Source organism: Porites lutea, chromosome 1 (genome assembly GCF_958299795.1).
Source record: "Porites lutea chromosome 1, jaPorLute2.1, whole genome shotgun sequence".
Lineage (NCBI taxonomy): Eukaryota > Metazoa > Cnidaria > Anthozoa > Scleractinia > Poritidae > Porites > Porites lutea.
The window spans coordinates 33,220,188-33,243,624 of NC_133201.1; the positions used below are offsets into that span (position 1 = coordinate 33,220,188).

The 23,437-nt window shown below is 39.2% G+C and overlaps 1 protein-coding gene and 1 pseudogene across 1 annotated transcript; one reads left to right on the forward strand and one right to left on the reverse strand.

Moving 5' to 3' along the window:
- Positions 1 to 361: 361 nt before the first annotated feature.
- On the forward strand, positions 362 to 2,358 carry LOC140937376 (uncharacterized). The gene is made up of 2 exons (XM_073386933.1): positions 362 to 465; positions 1,614 to 2,358. Exons 1-2 carry the CDS (start codon positions 364 to 366, stop codon positions 2,223 to 2,225), a joined length of 714 nt encoding a protein of 237 aa, XP_073243034.1. The 5' UTR covers positions 362 to 363; the 3' UTR covers positions 2,226 to 2,358.
- A 2,670-nt stretch (positions 2,359 to 5,028) lies between these two features.
- Positions 5,029 to 23,437, reverse strand: part of LOC140928252 (pseudouridylate synthase 7 homolog) — a 97,930-nt pseudogene continuing 79,521 nt past the window's right edge.

Sequence of the window (23,437 nt, forward strand, 5' to 3'; positions counted from 1 at the left end):
GCGGCGCTTTCGTTTACGGTTTCCCTAATCACGAGAACGGTGGAAATGGTAAAAAAAAAACGGACTTCTACGCTATTCACAATGACGACTGGTAAACGAATATCATAAATGACGTGATACAAGAGTAAAGATAATGCTCGTACGTGATCTAAAATCAGTTGACCCGAAGTCACTGCATAAAGCCCAAACGCGTTCCCATGGGCCGCGATACTCTAGCCCACTAAACGCCCTCTGGGAGGGAACGAGATTTCACGCAGCCGTCAATCATGTAAAAGTTATCCAATCAAAAGTCAAGACGTTGTCACTGTCGTCATTATAAGTATATTCCATGTTTAATTTTCCCCTTTATTTCTGTTCTACCGCATGCCAGAACGATTCGTTCCCTATAATCTGTTTCATATAATGCTAGTGTTGATCTTCTTAGCTGCACTGTTCTCAGTGCAGCATTCTTCAGCTGAGACCAAGGTAAGAAACTTCTAACTCTATATTTCACAACCTGCATAAATGTATATGCTACCACAACATTATAGCATGGAATTCCTTTATGGTCTACTGTGCATAATCCTCGAAGGATAGCTCTTCAGAACTGAAGGCCCTTATCTACACGTAGTTAAGTTATCAACTCTCGCGAAAATTATCAAGATATTACGTAAAACAATGAAACTATCATAGTTGCTATTAGTTGCAGACTTGATGGGTTTAGTTTTAGGTACGAAAATTACCTTTCTTCGTCGCACTTTTCAGTATACACACCCGACCCAACAATGAGTTAGAAACATGTTACATTAAACGGTAAATATTTCTGTTGTTCACTATAATATTTCTCACAAAATCGCGAAATTTAAAACTCCCGAAACAGCCTTTCAATTTTCGTTTATAAAGTTAGTGGGGACTGAGAAATACCCGTTTCTCTTACAATCGAAGGCCAAGACCTTCACATGATCACACTGAAATAGCCCACGCAACACGTAAAATATATCCAATTACCCTGACACACGCTTACACCTTTACTGAATCTTAAGGGGGGGGGGAGGGGGTACTTCCAGAAAAATTTAGTGCGGGTGTGCGGCACGCTTTCTGAAACCCTGTTATTTTCCCTACCCTATTTCAGACCTGACGCGTGACCGGAGCGCGCGACAAAATGTTACGGCACGTACACGGTTGACGTAAACATTAAAAGGGAAATGGTCTTATCGCCTAATGAGGAAGAAGTAGCTTCTTCTAAAAAACACACCCAATTCAAGACTAGCATGCACAAACCATACCCTATTTTAGACCAAAATGGTCGACATTGATACCCTTAGTTTCAGACCAAAACGGCTAAAAAAACATACCCTTTGGCGCCGCACGTATATAGCCTATATAAGGGAGTACCCCCAACATAAGGGCGCCACAAATCACAAATCATTTCTCTGTCAAGCATATTTAGTCCAGCTGAAACTTGCCGACGCAAAATTTCCGATGCGAGGAGGACAGTTTTAATACAAGTAAAGAAATTTTTAACAACAGAATTGTTCAACGCAGTTAATGAAGCCTAACACCCATAAGTCAACAACGCGTAACGCGTACATTGTAATTACAATTTCCACTAAAACTTATACTTTTTGTTCCAGGAAAAAATTCCTTACTACCAGCTGTTTACACCCATGAAGTTAGTGAATGCAGCAAGCTTTATCTACCATCAACATACCGTGACTGCCACTAAACTGACCTTCCTGAGCGCACCAGTGAATTACGCTCGCCTCATACAAGTGCCACTCATTCCAGCAGAAACGCTAAACGCCGATGCAAACCTTGTTATAAAAATGGTCATCGGGACTGACATTAATATCGGTCAGGGAGAAAGCGATCCCTCGTACGTGATTTCCGACGGTCAGTTTTTTGTTGGTGTTCATATTCGCGACAAAAACAATTACAAAAATGCGTCTCCTTGTGATCCACTTGAGGGAAGCAGCGGCAACACAATGGGTAGCGATCGTCGTTATGGCTCGCCTTTGCCGAAGCCTGCCGAGTTTTACTACCCGGGAAGGGTCGAGACCAAGCTAGGTCTGTCTGACCGGTGGGGAACCTGTTTTACTTCCCACGATGGCGGCTTCAGCAGTGAAATGATTTTCCAACACAAGCTGAATGCTCAAAAAGGCCTATTTCTGGAAATATACGCTGATGCCAGCAACGAAAAAGTGGGCATCAAGTACATTGAAGTGAGCATTGTGCGGGAAAGCTGACTGAAAGGACAAGCCTAATTCATCCTATGTTACTGAAAAGCGATTGACATGATTCCTTAGTGAAACAGAGAAATAAAAATATAAGAAAAGAAATTTGTAAAAGCCGATGCAGACCTGTGAAAGCTACCTAAACTCAGTTGTGATTCATTCTTTAAGAATAGTATGATTGGGAATACATAATAACTATGATTTGCAGTACAATTGTTGTTAGCAACTCAATGACGATTTTGGAAAAATCCACGTTCCAACTGTGGCAAAAAATTCGGCTAAAGCAGAAACGAAAATCGCATTTAGTTCACTTTCCCTCAGAATAACTTCAGTTCAAAAATAAGGGCGACTTCTTGTTTCACCCAGGTAAGGGTTGGTGTTATCAGTCCGCAATATCCCTAAATTTAAGGACAGGGCCAAGTGGTGACGCGACACTTTTTAACCAGTGAGAAGGCGCGCTTGTGTTTATCAACAAATAAATCAAAACATCGCCCCAGTGATCATTTTCAAAACAGCGGACGGAGTCGGACAGAATTAAAGATGAGCTTACAGTATTCGTCTAGGTTTCACATTTAATATTTCAAAGAAAACATTTCATGTAAGAGAATAAGAACATTAATCATTGCAAGGAATCATTGGGGTGTTCGAACTGATTCCGGACCGATCGCAGAGCTCGTGGGCTTCAATGGCGTGGCTTGCAAGATTTTTGATACAAGCAAACTGGTCCCGTGTAAAAATAGCCTTATAAAGAGAGTGTGAAAATTTGTTGAGATCGCACAAAACAAGATTAGTACTACCTATTAACTTCTACAGGTCAAGAATCAAAGAACCAGTCATCATAACCAGAATAAAAAGTAGTTCAAATTTATTGATTTTTCTTGTTTGTTTTTTTGTGTTGTTTCGTGTTGACTTCACGCATCTGGTGCTTTCTTTGGTTGCTGTAGTACCTGCAATGTTTTAATTTTATCCCAGATAATCAGTGCATGTTCAATGAGTAGCGAAATACATCATTTACAGTTGAAATTTGCCTTCTTTCTTTGATTGTTTTTTTACTGGTGGATGAACATTTTGAGAATCAAACAGCATTAAATCTTTCCAGATTTGGTGAATTTCAGAAACAAAGCGGTTAGTATCTACCTTGCGCTTGTGATCTTCAATTTCATCCCCACAAATTCGGCAAAGTGAGGCGAGATGTTGGACTTGAATATCCATAACGCTAATAAAGTTATTTTGGCCTTGAAAAGAAAAACGGCAAAGGCTCGTACTAATGCGAAAAAAAGGTAATAACACGGCTCTGTGAGAGACCCGGGAGTGGAAAACGTGCGTGTTTTGGACCTCGGCCGATTCAAAAATTGTCTACCAAAATTCTAGGTTGTCTACCATCCCCACTTTCAACATGATAAAAGTTAACCGATGTGACAATCGAGGAAAAATATCTAGAACTTCGCAAAAAATCTGTGAATCGAAAAAATAATAGATGCTTGTTCACCTACCTTGAAAACCGACCAAAATCTCACCTATACATCGCGTTGTTTAAAAGAAGAAATAAGCCACAAAATGTGCTGAATATTTCACGAGACACTTCCAATATGGCTTCTGATACGCTGTCCACTTAAAAAAATTGTGCATGCCTCATGAAAAGTCTTAAAGATATGCCTGAGAGCCTCGAAACGATGACTGATTCTGTCCGACTCCGTCCGCTGTTTTTAAAATTTTTGATCACTGGGGCGATGTCTTGATTTGTTTGTTGATAAACATAATTGGTTGAAAAGTGCCGCGTGACCAGTTGGCCCTGTCCTTAAATTTAGGGATATTCCGGACTGGTTATCGAATATAATCAAACATGAAGGTTGTAAAAAAAATCGAGTAAAATGAGTTTTTGATTGTAAAACAAGTTCTCCTCACTGCACCAATGGAAATGTATCGAGAACAATGTGGGAAAATGCGTGCTCATATAGAGCTGAGTGGCAGAGTTATAATATGAAGAATTATGCAGACCGAGGAGGCGTATAACACCCTCCAAGATATGCCTAATTCTCTACATGTATCATTCAAAAGCCGAATTCAATAACCGTTGCAGTTATTATTCATTCAAAATATTTCCAACTTAATAAAGCGTGCTTACCTCGATCTACGTAAAGATCCCGTGTTCACATCATTGGTCTATTCCTCGGGAATCTCAGGATATGAAGGGACGTTTAGTCTAGCAGAAATTCTTTAAATAGCAATTGTTAACTATTGAGTGGTAGTTTTGCGAAAGAGTAAAATCTTCTCCAGCCCTGGTAAAAAGAGCTGACCTACCGCGCCTTCTGCTGCCCCTATTTCTGTCGACGTCACTTCAGTACAATTGACCACTCCAGAAACACCATGATAACGAACCATAATACTGTTTGTTGGTCACTCCAAAATTTTGCATAAGCATTATCTGCAGTACTAGTTTCTCTTGCGAAGTAAAATGGCTTCAAGAGAAACTGAAAACAATGCTCAAGCAAAATTTTGGAGTGACCAACAAACAGTATTATGGTATGTTATGGTGTTTTCTGGAGAGGTCAATTGGCGTGGATTGTATTAAGGCCGCCAAACATCTTCCAAACTTGGTCAACGCTAGCTGGTTTTAAACAATAAGCCAAGGGATTTATGCCAATCCGAAACAGGAATATTTTGAACGAATAAGAAGGGTTTTCATCATGGTTCCAATAAGATCAACTGACGTGATGCACCTGTGACGCCGCACTGAATGTCGAAATGTCGGTTACTGTAAAAAAAAAGCCCTATTCAAGACTACACTCGACCGTTCCACTTTTGTTAAGTAGACTTACCGATAAGCGCCAGACAGAGAATAATCTTTCACTTTATGCCGCATGTTACTGATGTCCAGTCCATCATCAGCCATGATTTTTTTGTAGTGATCTTTCATGTGGTTGTCTGGGTAAACAACAGCTTACGGTGTTTATATATCTCAACTGGTGAGATATGCTAGAATTTGCACGTCCAAAGTTGACTTCATCAATAGACTCCGTGGACTTTCATTACGACTCAGACAGCAAGGCTTTGAAACCAAGCTACTTCAGAAATCATTTAATAAATTCTTCAGTCGCCATGGTCTTATCGTCGAGAAGTATGGTGCAGCCCTGCGGGAGATGAGATTAGCAATCCAGCCTTGAATTGCACCATCGTATCCTTACATTACTTATTTATTACCTAGTGTTGTATTTCAGATGTATCTCGGTACGTGTGCGCGTACAATTTTATTTTGAGCGCGCGCATTATTTCTTTATTTATTTAATTGACGTGTACATTTAGTTCGTTTATTAACGTCTTAATTTTACTTTGCGTTATTTTCCTCACTTATACATTGTCCGTGACTGTGCTCACATGGTGGGTGGCTCCTCCTAAAATGTTCTGCAATTGGTATAGGATTTAATGGAGCCGAAACCAATTGTGGAATTGCACGCATTTTAGGCATCCTACTGATGAACAGTTGCGACCCGTAGATATATATTTTTTAGCAACTAAGATAATTTGCAGTCTGTCTACTTTGAATCGTAACCAGGAAGTGGAAGAACGACGTCATGAATGGTGTACTGCCCGGATGTTAGATGCTCTTCCGTTAGCACAGTGACCGCGGTGCGACTGGGTTCGGAAATGAAGTCCACCACATCTTCCACTTGGGGATTGTCTGCAATAACGGTGTAGTTAGGATTTCTAAATAAGTTGACTTATCTCGAACAGCGCTCAAGCTGGCTTCATTGGCAAAGTTCCCGAGCGGGAAACATTAGCGGGTTTAAGCAAAGAAAATGTTAACGTCCCAGACGCTTATAATGCATTTCCAATGTTCTTGATAAGTGTTTGGAATGCGATATACCACATACAGTAAAAAAAAACTGACAAGGAAAGAGTAGTCAACCGTCTTAAAGGTAGGCACTGTTGGGACCTTGACTAAGAGAGGTCATCAACTCTGGTGCGCCCATTTTAAGGAAGCTCACCTCCGTAAAATTCGCGCAATATGTGGTAATCAGTGCACTCTGTAGTCCTTTTCACATTTTCTAAGATTAAAATATCTGTCATATCGAGATTTTATTTGCGCCCCATTCAATTGTCATTTGAAGTCAAAGCAAAGTCCTGTGGTTGAATCGCTAGTTGGGGAGAGCATCCAACGTCAAATAGAGGCAGTAAAATTTATGAAATGTGTTTTGGTAAATTTCAAAAAAAGTTCAAGTTGTAGTAACCTGAGATCAGGCTCAGTTTTTGTTTCGCTTTGTAAATAACATTCCGGCGGGCAAGGCGAAACGAAAAGAGATTTTTTAGCGGTAGCCGTTTGAGAGAATGTATGAGAACCGCTAACATTGGGCCTGATCTCAGGTTAAAGTTGTAGTCATGCAGTGACAAGACAAGCAACAAAATTGTGATGCACTTGCAAAGATGAAGTTTGACTGTTTTATTTCTCCTTCAACTCGTTTCCTAGACATCGAGGTTGACATTACGGTCGTATTTCTTGTTTCTGGTACAAACGTTACTGGGGACGTACCGATCATCAGCTATTGGCCAAAACGCCATTTGCACGATCGGGTCATTTTACTACTACTACTACCAAAATCCTTTTCGTTTTTCCTTTCATATTTAAATTTGGTAATCCCAGCGAGGTTTAAAACAACAAAGCCCTCATTTGCACAAGAAAGCAAACCACTGAAGTATTCTGGTATTAGTAGTTGTAGTAATAAAATGACGTCATCGTGCAAATGGCCTACTGTTTTTCCCTGTCCCTTGTAATAGTCCCAGAAGTCTTTGCGAAAGTAACTCGGCCCAGCCCTCTTTTCCTTTCTAAAGCGCCAACTTACCAAGGAGAACTGACATAGAACATTAAATAGGAAAACAAATCAAAGAGAAATCGAACAAAAATGGGATCATCCACGAGATAATTTGATCAAAACCTAGTTCATTAAATAATACAAAGTTTCTGAAACCCACCACTGTTAACTGTACAATCAGCTGACTTCTTTGATGCCCCTACAAGGTGTCCTTTGACAGGTTGCAATCCATAGTCCTAATACAGTGTAACAAATATGAGCCTTCTCCAGGTGTTCAGATAGTGAAGTACAGCGTCATTTGCGCCGTTTTAACAACCTGAACGTCTTGAGCTGGCTAAACAAATACAGTCTAACCTCTCCTTACGGACACCTCTCTATTAAGAACAGTTCGTTTGGTCCCAGGAATGCCAAAAATCATACCTTCCCTACCTCTATAATACGGACACCTCTGTAAAGCGGACAATTGGTTCTGTCCCTTTGGTGTCCGTATTAAAGAGGTTTGACTGTATTGGCATTAACAATTTCTTGCTCAGTAGAGATTACAAGATCGTTGGCCAAGGTGGCTATTCCATATTTGTTCCTACAACGTTTTACATAGCTGGCCCAAAATCCGTGTTTTTAGTTGAATTTCGACGACGCGTATCTTACTGATTTCACTCCAGGAGAGTAGAGTGAGCTTAATACGCAACGGCAAGAGCGTTCCACAAACGTCACACGCTTCTCGCCTTTCCTCGCAGGAGGCGTCTTTCACGCGCGCTGGCGTATGTCGCTAGCTCGATACTAATCCTTTCAGGGAAAAGGAACTACTCGTTGCCTAGTTTGAATTTTTTGGATAGCATATTTTCAAATGGTGCTTGCTCTTTGCACAAATTCATGTCCACCGCACGCAGTTGAAAAATACAGAAAATAAAGAGGTCTTTTGTTTTACGTCATCTGTGTCCGCGAACACGAAGTAAAAGCAAAAATATTTTGTACTTTGGTATTAACAGAGCACGGGAAATACTAGTTTCTATACACCTGTACCTAGTAGTCTCTTCAAAACTTTTTATTGGATCAATATTTTCGAGTTCACGCTTTTAAAAAATATTTCAATCATGTGGTTAAAATCTCTAAACTGGCATTAAAACAAATTCTGACTTTTATCCGGATATGCGCATGATATGATGCAAGAACAATTATTTATGTATACATGTATGTACTATAAGAAAGCCTAACATACCCGCTATGTCACCTTTGGCTTTTTTTTATGTAGGTCGGCCTATTTGTGTTTTTTAAATAATCAGCTTAATGTCTGAATGGCTAAGCTCTTACAGTAACCGCATCTTGGATTATAAGTGAAAGCATGCACGATTTAAGCAATAGAAAACGTTTTCTGTGTTTGCATAGCCTGATATAAATACGAGAGGGGTTGGGAGAATTCGAGACAGTTATGCAAACCCGAGACGAAGTCGAGGGTTTGCATAACTGTCGAGAATTCTCCCAACGCCTCGAGTGTTTATATCAGGCTATGCAAACTCAGGAAAAAAGTTTTCTATTGCTTTTATAAAATAACTTTTCCGAGAAAAAAACGCAAAACTCTTTGTATGGCACTGATTAAAAGAGAAATTCTTACCAGTCGCAAAATCTTGTCCACGAAGTCTTGCACGCGTAATCAGTTCTTGTTTTGCAAAAAGATGCTTTGCAAAATACGGATTTTTCTCGCTTAAAACGGTCAGCTTAAGCGAAGAAAAATATACACACCTTCTTTGTAACGATTTTCCAAGTTTAAGCCGACGAAGGAATGGGTAAATAAAGTAAACGTTTTGAGTTTTGAACTCGAAAACTTTTTCAAATTTGTGCTTGCGTGATTAGCGCGCGAAAAGCCAAACAACTTGAGGCCACAACCATGTTTACATACTCTGATGCAAACACTCCTCTCGGCCAATCAGAGCGCGCGTACTATCTTAGTTATTTTATAACTTTTAGTAGTAAAACTTAAAATTACTAGAAGAATCACTGAAAATAATAATAGACAACGTCACAAATACCTTAATACGTTTAGAGGCCATGGAGTTCCACACATAGCTCTGATAGGCATGAACATACATGAGTCTTGTGTTCCTGGAGATACTCTGCAAAGCATTGACCAGTCCTGATGGGCCATGTCTAACCAAACCCTGTAAGAGATCACTCTCTATACACTTCCCTCTGGGGATCTTTGTCAGAGTTTCTTTGGCATTCTTAGTGTCCTTCCAATGCTGACGAGCTGTTCTTAAGTCATCTGGTTCCCCATCGCGTGGATTTAGAAGGAGATCAATCGCTTCTGACCATTTGCTTAGAAGCAATGCAAGACCTGGAAGTGTTGCATTAAAAACATGTATGGTTACAGTGGTGGACCCAGGGGAGGGCCCCCCCACCCTTACTTTTGGACCAAACTGCCCCCCCCCCCCTTATCTAAAGGTCTGGATCCGGCACTGGGTTAGAAAGTGAAGTAAGCTCCTCCCTCAAAACAGGAGAACTATTGATAGAAATGTGATGGTGAATAATAATACTATTTTAGCCTGGTGAATAGATGAGGAAGATGTTATTCAGTCGATGACACAGGCAGTTTGGAAGAAAACATCCGAGTACGCCCAACAGGAGTCAAACCTGCAAGTAGGACCTTCTGGTTATTAGTCCCGATGCTCTACCACTGAGCCACAGAAGACTGAGCTAAGGTCACTAAACTAGGTTCATGTGACAAACATCCTACATACAGCTAGGACTAGAATATCAGTGATTTTGTTACAAATAGTTATGGTGAGTCCTGGGACTCATCTTCTAAAAAATCATAAGTCCCTGTTAAAAAAAATGAATCTGAAATTAAAATATGTAACCAAACGGTTATAGTGAAACCTGTATTAAGCGGACACCCTCGGGGAATGCTGTAGTGTCCGCTTAATACAGGGTGTCCGCCTAATATAGGTTTCGATATATAATGTAAAATGAGGTGTCAAATGCCATTCAAATGAACAGTGGAAGCGTTTATAATACTCCCAGAGACTTTGACGGTAGACGTTTGCATTAATTTCTTAATCAAAGTGAACCAATTGATCATAGTACCATAAACATGAATTACAACTCAAATTTGAAGAAATTAGATGAGTGAAACAAGCTCTATACAAACAAAACGAAATAGAAAACAATCATGTACTGTGAAACTAATCAAATAAGTTCGTCAAGTCACGTTTTTTAATGTAAACATCGAAAAATTTGTGGGTGGCAATTCGAGGCAATCTTTCGCATTTCCGGTGTCTGGCATGTTGGGTGGTGGAATTTAATTACAAGTGTCCGTTTAATACAGGTTGGCAATAATAGAAATGACCATTTCAGGTACTTTTAGGTGTCCGCGTCCGCTTAATAGAGGTGTCCGCTTAGGAAAGGTTTCATTTGAGGTAAATAAGGGAAATAAATTTTGGTACTTCGGCTACTGTCCGCTTAAGAGGGTGTCCGCTTAGTAAAGGTTTCATTTGAGGTAAATAAGGGAAATAAATTTGGGTACTTCAGCTACTGTCCGCTTAATAGAGGGTGTCCGCTTAATACAGTGTCCACTTAATACAGGTTTCACTGTAATCTGAAGACAGACTCCAAAACTCTTTATTTACAGTATACTGAAATTAGAATATAGTCCTTCTATTTTAAAGCACAACAAAGGCTAAGAGAAATATGCATCATTAAACAACAACCATAATTACAGGCCGGATATTTGTACAAATATACATTTTCAGATCAATTGATCAATCTTTACATCCTACGGGATGCATGCCATAAATTGTTTTCTGCCTTTTGGGATTTTCATGCGTCAGGGACGCAAGACGTAGAGGTAACAATATCAGTGGAATATTGCTATGACTGAGCTCTGAGTCAGTGACACAGGCTACTTGAAAGAAAAAAAATCCAAGTACCCCCTGTGACCTTCTGGTTTACTAGTCCAGATGCTGTACCAAAAAGCTACAGGAGACTCGTAAGAGCTACTTGTAAGGCCACTAAACTAGGTTCATGTAACAAACACCCTGCTTATGTTCAATGATGGGAATGTGATGGCATCCAGACTAGTAACCAAATGATGGGAATGTGATGGCATCCCGACTAGTAACCAAATGATGGGAATGTGATGGCATCCCGACTAGTAACCAGAAGGTCACAGGTTCGATTCCTAATGGAAGAACTCTGTCACTATTTCTACCAAACCGCCTGTGGCATGTGTTACTGACTGAATAACATTGTTCTCAGGAGCACTATTGTGCCACAGTCACTTGGGAACAGATTCAATGCAATGTGGCATGAGGGCACAAACAGAACCCATTTTGAGGGGATTATTTTATAAGTATTACAACTTGTTCTCTCAAGGTCATTTTATTGTTTCAAGGTCATGTGACAGTGTGCAAGTGCAGCAGGCAAAGTATCGCTGGTTTCCAAATGAAGTCATGGCAGCCATGTTGGTGGTCATGAATAAACTTAAATCCATTAACTTTTCATGCAAATTATTTGTAAAAAAATAGTTTCATTGACCACCAACATGACTATCCAGTTGCCATGTGGCTACAAGGTTACAAGCAAGGTGACAAACCAACTGAAGAATAAGAAAATATACTCATGCTTCTTCCCCAAATAATTAAGGCTTTTTAGCCTTCTTTCTCACCCAGGGTGGGGGAAGGGGGGGGGGGGGTGGTTAATGACATGATAATGTGGGTTAGGGTACAAGGCGCTTGTTGTCTCAAATAGAATTTGCATACATTACAGACATCTCACATATAGGTATCAATGAGGTTGTTCCTTGTGGCTGTGTGAAAGGAAATTTAAAAAAAGCAGAAGAAAAAAACAACAACAAAACATAGTAGTTACCTATTTTATGTGTTGGAACTGACGTGGTTCCAAACCGTTGCAGACCAAAGTAGTTGATAAAACCATTGACCTTTAATGACTCCAAACTCTCCTCAATTGTACTATGATCTCCAGTAACATTGCGAAGTGTGACAATAAACTGATTTCCTGACAGAAAACCAAGTTTTAGAGGCTCTTTACAATATCTAAAGTTCCCAACACACAAATTCCTTAGGGTGCTGTTAAGATTCTGTAACTGTTCAGCCCTGACCCTGTAGACAGAGACCCACTGAGTGGTGATAGCCCTACTATCTTTTGTTCCAGCATAACCAAACATGCCTGGTTTGATCTTCCGGAGTTTGCTCAACAGGTTGATGGCATCCATAGTGTCTTTGTTTCCCTTATTATTCCCTGTCTAGAAAAGACAAAAGAATTCTTATGATAAGTGTTGATTCTAAAACTGTAACTCAAGGAAATATTATCGTTGCTTGCTGTGACTATAGGCTGGAAAAATGTATACATGTATGTTAAATATAAAGATGAATGCCTTAATAAAATAAAGTGAACTACAGGAATTCTTTAATGTTAAGACCAAATCAAAGTACGTTATAATCACTGTATACCAGCTGGTGCTTTCAATAAAAATTGACGTAGCCAGCAACTTTGAATAGAGTAACCGACTGTATCAACAACGGGCCATTAGTCCCCTTTTTCTAGTGGGGGGGGGGGGGGGAGGTGTCTGGGGAGTCATGTGCTACCCCAGAAAATTTTGAAATTTCAAAGCCCTACAATGCGATCTTCAGCTTTCCGGGGGCTAAACTGAGGACAAAAGACCGTGTTTTTCATTCAAGAAAATGTAGCTTTGATAATTCAACTTTTGATTTATCAGTCACAATCAATTCCTATAATGTACAAGCAATGAACAAATGATGAAAACTAAATTACATACTTTTGCACATTAACAAATTCTGCGTAAACCTTTAAAGAAACTTCTAAAAAATTGACTAAAATATAGCGTTCAAATGACTACAGCATAACGTAAAAGCAGTGGGCCTTCATGAAAAAACATCATAATAGCTCTCTAGGACTACATGTAATACCTGAGCAAAAATTGATTATTATTTTTCTCATCACCAGCAGCATGCAGTTTAAATATACTAACCAATAACAAACTGATTTTTGTTAGGGTATTTCACTAAAATACTAACAAAGGAACCCTGGCTTAATTCTAAACCCTCAGTTTTTTAATGCCCCATAATTTCAATCAAAACCTTCTTCCCTTTCCTTGTCATACACTGTCCCAGATTTTTCAAACCCTCCAGAAATAGGGCTAATTTCTTTTTCCCAGAGAGGTTAAAAAAACTCAGGATTCAACGGGACTAATTTTCCCCACCATTTTCCTACCCATTTTTTGTACACGATTATGGAAGTTACACATCTGAATATAGAAAAGGTACTTCGATGAATATTATTACGAGGAGAAGGAAAATGAATGGGCATAGAAAACATAATTAGCAGAGCATGAAAAACAGTGTACAATTGAGAAAGGTCAACTTGCTGCACTTTTCAAAAAAACGCATGAACTCTGCATTTCAAAAGCTGCCTTCACAATTTCGTTTTTTGCTGCTCTCAGTCATAATTACGATCACAAGCAATGAACCTTGAAATACAGAAACACACAAAACGGATCGAAATCCACCCATCACAAATCAATTTTGAACCCATTGAAGCAAACTTCTAATTCCTAAGGGGTTCACTTAGATGATTGACAGCAGCGAAGAACACAAAAATCAGCGGGCTTTTGAACTTCAGAATTCACGTGTTTTTGGAAAGCGCAGTTAAGTGTAGAAAGGAAAGCTGGGGACATGTTAGTGAAAAGCAACCTTGTCTTCATGGCCTCTCCTAGCTCTGCCGCTCCTTGCTCACTCTGAGAGGGAAAGAGATGACCCTGGGAGGGGGACAAGATTGATCAAAAAGGCTGTTGTAGTTCAATTTTGTCGTTGGTTTAATTTTTTTTCTTTATTTCAACCTGATTAACATACATCACCATACTCCAAAATAAAGCAAAATAAAATTTTCACCAAGGATAAAATTGAACCATGACAAAGGTTACCTCACTCTTACCAACCTCACCCTCACCCCCACCCCACCCTTCTCTCTGAGGGAAAAAAAAAAAGAAAAAAAATCAGTGAGAAGGAAAGAAAAGAAAATGTATATATTATTGTATATAGATACCTAAAGCTGAGAAGTTTTCCCTGATTGCACGATGAACCAATCTCCTGTGATCTTTGTCATCATCAGGTGATAATGTCACTGCGTAGTTACTAAAACAAGGAATGACCTACAATGACCTACAATGACCTACAATGATCTACAATGACCTACAATGACCTACAATGACCTACAATGATCTACAATGATCTACAATGACCTACAATGACCTACAATGATCTACAGTGATCTACAGTGACCTACAATGAGCTACTATGACCGAACGTGTAATCCCTGTAATGAGCTAACATGAAAATTTTAGAAAAAGACAAAAAAAAAAAGATCAGGGGACGTGTGCGTAAACGTAACGCGTTTAGTCTACTGCATGACAGCCCATTTAACGATGACAGCACCTCTAATTATTACGTTTGGAGATAAATTTACAGTGTAATAATACATGTATGATGATACTGTGACTTTTGTCCAAACCATCCCTTGCAACCTTTCCCATTAGTTTTATTTCGTCTTGTCTTTTTTTCAAACAAATTGAACAAACACAGTCACCCCAACAGTCGATCCGGGGGGATCTTCAAGGGACGTAAGGGTAGAGGTGAACAAAGAAGGCCTTCAAATTCTGACCCTGTTCAAAAGAAAAATTGTTCATTTTTTTTAAGTACCCTGGCCTATATAAGACATCATAAGACCCTTTAAATGGCTTCCGGTCCAACAGGATGCTCTGTTTGCTAAATAGTAAAATCCATATCCTGCTCAGCGGCCCATACCCATCTAGGCCAAATGAGGAAGTGCCTGCATGACTTCCGTCAATACAGGGTATAATAGTGATATACCGGTAAAAACGCGATTGCAATAATCTATTTTCAAGTTTCTCGAGTTACCTGAGATCAGGCACAATTTTTGTTTTGCCTTTTCAAAATGTGCTCGGCAATTTGATACCATGAGCCTAGTGTCACGTCCAAGCGTGACACACGACAAACATCATTGTCTGTCATTTTCTAGCTCATTGTAGGGCTTATTTTAACTCATTTTAGCTCGTAGTAGGTCATTGTAGCTCGTAGTAGCTCATCGTAGATCATTGTAGGTCATTGTAGGCCGTTGTAGGTCATTGTCGGTTATTCCTTGTTTTAGTAACTACGACACACGTCCCCTGATCTTTTTTTTTTGTCTTTTTCTAAAATCTTCATTTTAGTTCATTACAGGGATTACACGTTCGGTCATAGTAGCTCATTGTAGGTCATTGTAGATCATTGTAGATCATTGTAGGTCATTGTAGGTCATTGTAGGTCATTGTAGATCATTGTAGGTCATTGTAGATCATTGTAGGTCATTGTAGGTCATTGTAGGTCATTCCTTGTTTTAGTAACTACGGCTCAGAACGGCCTTTGAATAGAAACGAAGCTGGGGGTGCAGGCCTTGTTTTGTTACACACAAAACACGGTCACTCCCCACCCTCGCTATCTTTGAAAGGCCTGGAAACTAATCACACAACTGTTGAATGGTCTGCTGGACAACCTTCAATGTGTTTTATCAACATACTCTAACACTGAAACATTTTTTCATGCATTGACAGCTTACCGCTTCTGACTTTTCTGTCATCTCTTGTGAGTGTGCATGGGGTATATGATAATGAACTGCTTTCCTGAAGGTTTTGTAGGGTGGCAAATACTCAGCAATTACTCTTGGAATTATACAACATAGGTCTGATAAAATGGATTCTTGAACCTCAGCAGTTGGCAAAATTTCCTGCATCTCTACTTCATCAATACCCTTTTGTGGTCGTTGGTTAGATAGCCCCTTGGGAATGACCCTGTCTTTCACAGCATACGCGTGGAAGTAATGCAGAGATTTGTTGTTCTGTGATTTGGTCTGACATCTGGCTTTTACCTCCAGGTCCCAATTATCCCCCACAATCCTACACATTAAAACAAAAACAACATGGTTATAATTTTCTTGCACTATCTTAGAAGAGAGGATGATCATGTTGAATACTATAGTGTTGCCACTATATTTATTCCACAGATTCCTTTCTCTGAGCATCAAAATATCACAGTTGTCAAGTTTAGTTGAACTAAAGAGCTTGAAAACCTGTTAGGTTACTATAAAAACCATTGAAAATAAGCAAAATGTAGGATCAAAGCTTACATGCAGTTAGGTTTCCAAAGAAGTTCACATCTTCTAATTGGGTTCAAATTTTGTTGAAGTGTTTGTATTCTTTAATATCATTGGTTCATTGACAAATGATATCACCATACCTTGTTCTTTGTTAATTATTCATTGGATAATTTTTTCTATAAGTGGCTTGGTTTGAGTTGATGCATTATAATGGTCTTTATCTCTTGAATTACCTAGTTTGTTTGCTCACATGCTTATGTCAGTATTTAAGATAAACCGCCTGCTGATCATGATGCATTAAGGTTTTTTAAACACATACCGTATTCTGTCACCACTGTAACAAAATTTGTCGTCTGAATTATTTTTTACCCATTCTTTTCCCTTTTTTTGCTTGCCAGTGTTTGTCAGAAAAGCTTTATTAATTTCTATTTTTTCAAGTTATAGTTATAGTACCTGAAGTTTTGGGTCTTTTCTCCTTTAAGTGTATCCAATACAGAGAGCACGTCAGTATCTTCAATAAGGTCATCCTGGTTCCGTGGAAGCATTTCCTTACAAGCTCTGTAAACTGCATCACTGTAATTCTTATATTTAGAAACAGCATCCAAGGAAAAATCGACTGTACAAATTTCCATTGCATTTTCATCTTTTTCGCTGAGACTGTTGATCACTTCTTCAAGTAATTTGATTTTGTTATGGCGGTTCACTGTGTCAATTTTCCACTCATTTACTGACTTGTCAAAAGATGCAGCTGCTTTTTTTTGCATATTACGCAAGGTGTTGGGGTGACTGGAAAGGCCTAACTTGTGGAAGCAGTCGACTTCTTCCTTCTTGCAACCCCCGAGGACTAGAATTGTGTTAATTCGATACGCAAAGTTGGAAATTGGCATCCAAAGATTGAGGTAACTGGAAATAATTAATGCCTCTTGGTTGACAGGATTTTTCACTTTTTGGCAACCTTGAACAGATGCCTTAACAAAGGTATGCAGTGAGGGGATTTTCTCTTCTACATCTTTAAGTAGACTTTCATTAGTGAAGTCAGCTAGCTTCTCTAAATTACCACGATATTTGAACACGTTGGAAGGGTCTTTCGAGTAACGTTTGATCTCCCTTTTTACTTGTTTCCCCAGTTCAAGCAGGACTTTACTTTTCAGTGCCTCAAAGTTCATAACACCATGTGCAGCAGCTTTGTAATTTTCTAAAGCCAAATTTGTGACAAGCATTTTTTCTTCAGGGTTAGTCTCATGCTCAATGACGCGTCCATTTGGGTATGCAATAAATATCTGGAAAAAGAAAAAGAAGGGAAAGTGATTTACCGCCAGTACATCGGTAAAAGAAGGTCTCATCGCAAATTATTTTAAGCACGTTAGAATATTAAAAGGTTTGAAATGAACATGTTGGTAAATTGGCAACAGAATTTTACTTTCACTCCTAGACTGAGAACACATTCATTGAACACTTCATTGTAAACTGCGATCAGCCGTTCTTTTTTTTCTCTTTTTTTTTTCCGTACAGTTTCGTAAAAAAAAAAACCCGCAGCCTGATCGCCGATTTCTAAAACTGGAAAATAAATAATTGTCCAACTTATCTTTGAGCTTTGTCAACAATACATGGAATGATAAAGAGCACTGCAAAAGAGAACGGCTTTACCTTCTTATAACGTCTAAATCTTTTCTCTTTCTTTCCTTTTCTCAATTTATGTCAATTATTGTTTGAAAATAGCGGCTAAAAACGTGAGAGCGAAGAAAGGTGAAAGGGCACAGCGTGTATCAGTTAGTTACATTATAGTAACCAAGATCACGGAATATTTCAAACAAAGTAAGTCTCACTTCTGGAATATAAACATAAGTGCAAGCAACAAGAATAGAATAGGTAAACCCCCACCTTGACAACTGCTGACGAGTAATCATCTTTCACATCAGTTTCTGTCACTGGTAAACACATTAAGTTTACAACAGAATCGTCCAGCTTTTCTTGCGCCGACCAGGCAGAATTCAACTGAAAAAGCGTTTTCCTCGATCTACTCCCACCTTCTGCTCTCCGGGACGAAGAACCTTTCTGCTTTTTAGAACCAGGAGTTAACCCGCTTGGTGAATAATTCTGACTGTGAAGACGCTTATTTCCACCACCGCTACATTCATCGTCGTTTGTTTCGCTCGCAGAAACGATCTTTGACATAAATCCTTCTTCCACCTCATGAAACATAGTACAACAATTGACAATTTTCCTTGCACATTTTTTGCACAGTGACGAGTCACTTTCTGAGGTAGAATCAATATCTATTCCGACGCTGTTAATAAGATCGGAGAGGATGACAGTTCCAGTTTTACAAAAACTTTTCCCGCAAAACTCTTTGTTTTTCGTTGGCTTAAAGAGAGGAACAGTGCCTTCTCCAGATGAAACATTAATCGCACAAAAGTGACATGTTTTGTTCACCTTCTTAGGAAAACTCATCTTAAACTGCCATACGACACGACACAAAATAAGCCTGCTTAACTCGCCTCTGCACAAACCTCTGCACAGCTGGTCCAGAGACATTTCGCGCCTTAATCTGTAAATTTGCCGCCAACGAAGCTACTTCCGGTAAATTTTGATTGGCTCACGCTTGTCGGATGACGTGGCCAACATTCCCGTTGACAGATCCTTTAATTAGGGGGCGGCAGACGAATTGACAAACAATTGTATCAGACGTATTTTTTTTTTCCCCCGCCAAAAAAAAAAAAAATTCGCCTGATCGCAGGTTACCTGCTGAAAAACATGGCCATTTTCTTGAATTTTTGTTGCTAAAACAGCTCTAATCTGATTGGTTCTTGTTGGTTCCTTTTGTGTTTTCAGCCAATCAGAAAGCATTTGTAATTTGCACTCGTGTTACACATTTTGCACTCGTGTTACAGAAGAGCTGCACTCCTTTCTCAGCCAATCAGAATTGAGTAATTTTTTCGTGTATATTATTACTAATTAAAACACAAGAATACAAACATCAGCTTTTTGACAAGACTGCTTATCTTTACGGCCATTTTTTTTACCAGAGTCATGGATAAAACAATCCATTTTATCCGTTTTATCGGCGTGGTAAAATCGCAGTACAAGCAGGCCCTGCATTGTTCTGGATACAAGCAAAAAACTGCTACACAACTTCACCGGCACATCTTGAAGACTTTACTTTCCCAATTATGACATATCTTATTTCAAGACTTGTCTTAATTTGGCCCGTCTAAAGCAGCATTCTAAAGCTAACCGTCCAGAATACAATGAGAGATCAGCAAACTTGCAACCTTGTCAGCAGCCGTGTTATTCCGTCTCCAGGATACTGTCGATATTGTAGGTCGTTTCTATGGAAATGAATGAAGTTTAATTCCAAGCGACTCTATCCAAGTTCAAACCTGTACAAACTGTACTGAAGTGGTGAAAGGGAGCGTGTACCACTTTTCAATACCTATGGTGCCTCACTGTACTTTTTGATCATTTTGCAGTACAAAAAAGAGCTGGTAGAGGAGTTTTCAGACAAAATTGTTCCACAGTTTGCAAATGGGACACTCAAGACTATTGTGGATTCAGTTTTCACCATAGATGAAATCCAGCTTGCTCACAAAAGAATGGAGTCTAATGAAAATATCGGCAAAATAGTTTTACAAATAATGTAAGACTGTCAAATATGACCTCTAGCCAAGAAGAGTCAACTTTAATTTCTCCTTTTTTTTTCCAATCGTTATCGTTATTTTTTTATTTATATATTTATGATTGCTTTGATTGTACATATAGCTCAAGAAAGGAATTTTGTTAAGTACCCAAAAAGAATCGCAAATAATGAGAGAGACTTTGCCAGCAGCACTGTAAACTTATTTCCTTGGCCACTTACTAAAGGGAGCTTATTAATAGTAACAATGACAGTGGTGGCAACAAATTGAAGCAACATAGGTTTAACAAGCAAGACAACAACTCTGTACCTGCATGACGTATGCATACGTTTTCAGTTGCTTTCCAGAACAGTTAGTTTCTTTGCCATCACTTTCCATCACATTATCTACACAATAAACGAAAGAGGAGCATTTTGAAATTAAAGTTAATAAAAAGCTTTAAAGGTCAAAATAGGTAATACTTTCTTGTCACATTCAACCGTAGCTCTCTTGACCTTTGATATTCAGTGCTTTAAATTTCTTCATACAACAAGACTAGAATAAGTTACGAAATTTCATTTGAGTTTTAAAGTTTGAGCATACTTTCATAAAATATATAGGATGCAAATCCTTCTCCTTTTTGTGTACAGTTTGCTTGCACTTTCAAAGTGGCCACTATGGCTAAACCAAGAAACTTCTGTCCTGACCAAGGGCCATAAATGTAGCAACCATTTTTTCTTTATGATGCAGGATTATTTGATAAAGCTCAGAAGCTCTTGGCTTGTCACAAGCAAGTAGAATGTTATGGTACTACGGAAGAAATTTCAGTTGACTACTGTTCTTTTACCATTTACGTTTATTTATATTTTCCTTTCAATTGGTTCAGACAAAGGGAAACAAACCATGTATGACTATTAAACTTGATGATCATCACTTGAAAGTGTTACAAAAGACAAGGATCTGCTAGGGTGGTTCGGTGTGCTACCCCCCCCCCCCCCCTCCCCCTTATAATTATAACTTCTGATACCTAAAACTGAGAAGAGTGCCCTCTTTGCACGATAAACCATTCTTCTGTGATCCTTTTATGCCACTATAATATTTCTTATGGTCTTCCCACTTGAGAAACCTACCTGTCGTTAAATACCTGACAAGACTGACAACAAGATCCCAGTCCCATACAATAAACTCTGCATCTCTATGTTTTAGAATGCCATGAGTACTCTCTTTACTAAAATCCAAATTTGGACTTTTCAATTTAAACAAGGACATTTTGTTTCTTTACTAAAATCCAAAACTCAGATTATTGGTTGAAATGATCCACAATGGAGGTGGATTCTTTTGATGACCTTTGATCATATCCAAAACCGAATACTTTGAATACATGATCCGAAGTGTTTCTTTACTGTGGATCCGAAAAGAATGAATATTGCTGGTGGAAACTCAAAACAATTTTAATACAAACATCAACTTTTTGACAAGACTGCTTATCTTTACGGCCATTTTTTTACCAGAGTCATGGATAAAACAATCCATTTTATCCGTTTTATCGGCGTGGTAAAATCGCAGTACAAGCAGGCCCTGCATTGTTCTGGTTACAAGCAAAAAACTGCTACACAACTTCACCGGCACATCTTGGAAGACTTTACTTTCCCAATTATGACATATCTTATTTCAAGACTTGTCTTAATTTGGCCCGTCTAAAGTAGCATTCTAAAGCTAACCGTCCAGAATACAATGAGAGATCAGCAAACTTGCAACCTTGTCAGCAGCCGTGTTATTCCGTCTCCAGGATACTGTCGATATCGTAGGTCGTTTCTATGGAAATGAATGAAAAATAATCCCTTTTTTGGATACATTGTTTCTTTTGTCAACAAAACATCCTATTGGATTTTTGATCTGATCTCGGATTTTAGAAAAGAAACGCACCCTAAACTGTTAACAAATTCCGGAATAGTAAGATTTCCATATAAACGCATTCATTTATAATGCATACATGTTTTGACTCTATTCGTGTTAACTATTTGTGAGAAAAAGTATGAAAATGCCGCATGTATAATAAATGTTGTGGTTATACGGAAATCTTACTATACCCCAACTAGCTAGCTAGCAGGGAATTTCCAGATACACCAGGAAACGTAAAACTGTACTGAACTTGTAAAAGAAAAATGTATGCACAGAAAACAAAAAGTAGGCTTAAACTTAATACTTCTAAATGTCCACTTTATAAGCACAAAATATACTACCCGATTTCTTACAGTGGAGGATCCACACCTTCAAATAAGGGGGGCGGGGAGGAAAGGGGGGCAGTCATCCAGACCCTGAGATAAGGGGGTGGGGCGGTCGTAAGAAAAAATTTTGTCAACGCATCGGGCTTCAGTTTGGCCGCCACTGTCTTAGGTGGGCTAATAGCCCCGTAAGAAAGCGAGCTCACCTCATACTCATCGTGAGCGAACTCCGTAAAGAGTTAGCCCTGTAAAATGTTCAGAATGAACACCAAGATCCATCATTGATCAACTGTTTCAATTTTGACTACCAGTACCTTCAGCGACCTTACTCGTTGTGCCAAACATCGATTTCAATCAACCAGCTGAAGGGTAACCGGTCAAGTCGCCCGAAAGTCATCTCGCCCGAAGTCATATCGCCCGGAACCAGAGTTATGTCGCCCGAAATACATAGTCATGTCGCCCGCAATTTTATCGAGTGTATAAACTTGAAGAAAAGGAAGGAATAAACTCGTAAAATGTTCACTCGCTAACCTATGCAAATATGAAGTTAAACAAAGACCCCAACATCGCTGTTCATTCACTGTTCATTTCAGTGTTGTTCGTTGTTCGTTGTTATGAACTAAGCCGCTCATTCTACAGTAAAGACTAAGGTGCTCATTCTACAGTAAAGATTCTTGTAATTATGTCGCCCGCAATTTTATCGAGTGTATAAACTTGAAGAAAAGTAACATCTTAAGTAACTTTTATACTTGGCCATACTTTCCGCGAGCGGTGTGAAAGAGCAGGTTTATTAATGGCCACGGTGGTGAAGTCCAGTTTCGGTTGACTCCAAGCACTGTCCAAGAATCGAACTTTCAAGGACCTACATAGATAAAGCCCGCCATACCGCCGCCATCTTAAAATTGCGCCCGCAATCGATTGCGATGTTCTCGTGAGAAAAAAGGTAGGTACGTGGTGTAAGCATCATATAGTGGTTCCCCGTTACTTACTAGAAGGAGTGTACATAATCCTACATAGCCCTACACAGCCCTACATGGCCCTACATAGCCCTACATAGCCCTACATAGCCATACATAGCCATACATAGCCATACACAGCCCTACATAGCCCTACATAGCGCTACATAGCCCTACACAGCCCTACACAGCCCTACATAGCCATACATAGCCATACATAGCCCTACATAGCCCTACATAGCCCTACAGAGCCCTACACAGCCATACATTACCCTACATAGCCCTACATTGCCCTACATAGCCATACATAGCCATACATAGCCATACACAGCAATACATAGCCATACATAGCCCTACATAGCCCTACATAGCCCTAAAAAGCCCTACACAGCCCTACATAGCCCTACATAGCCCTTCATAGCCCTACAAAGCCATACA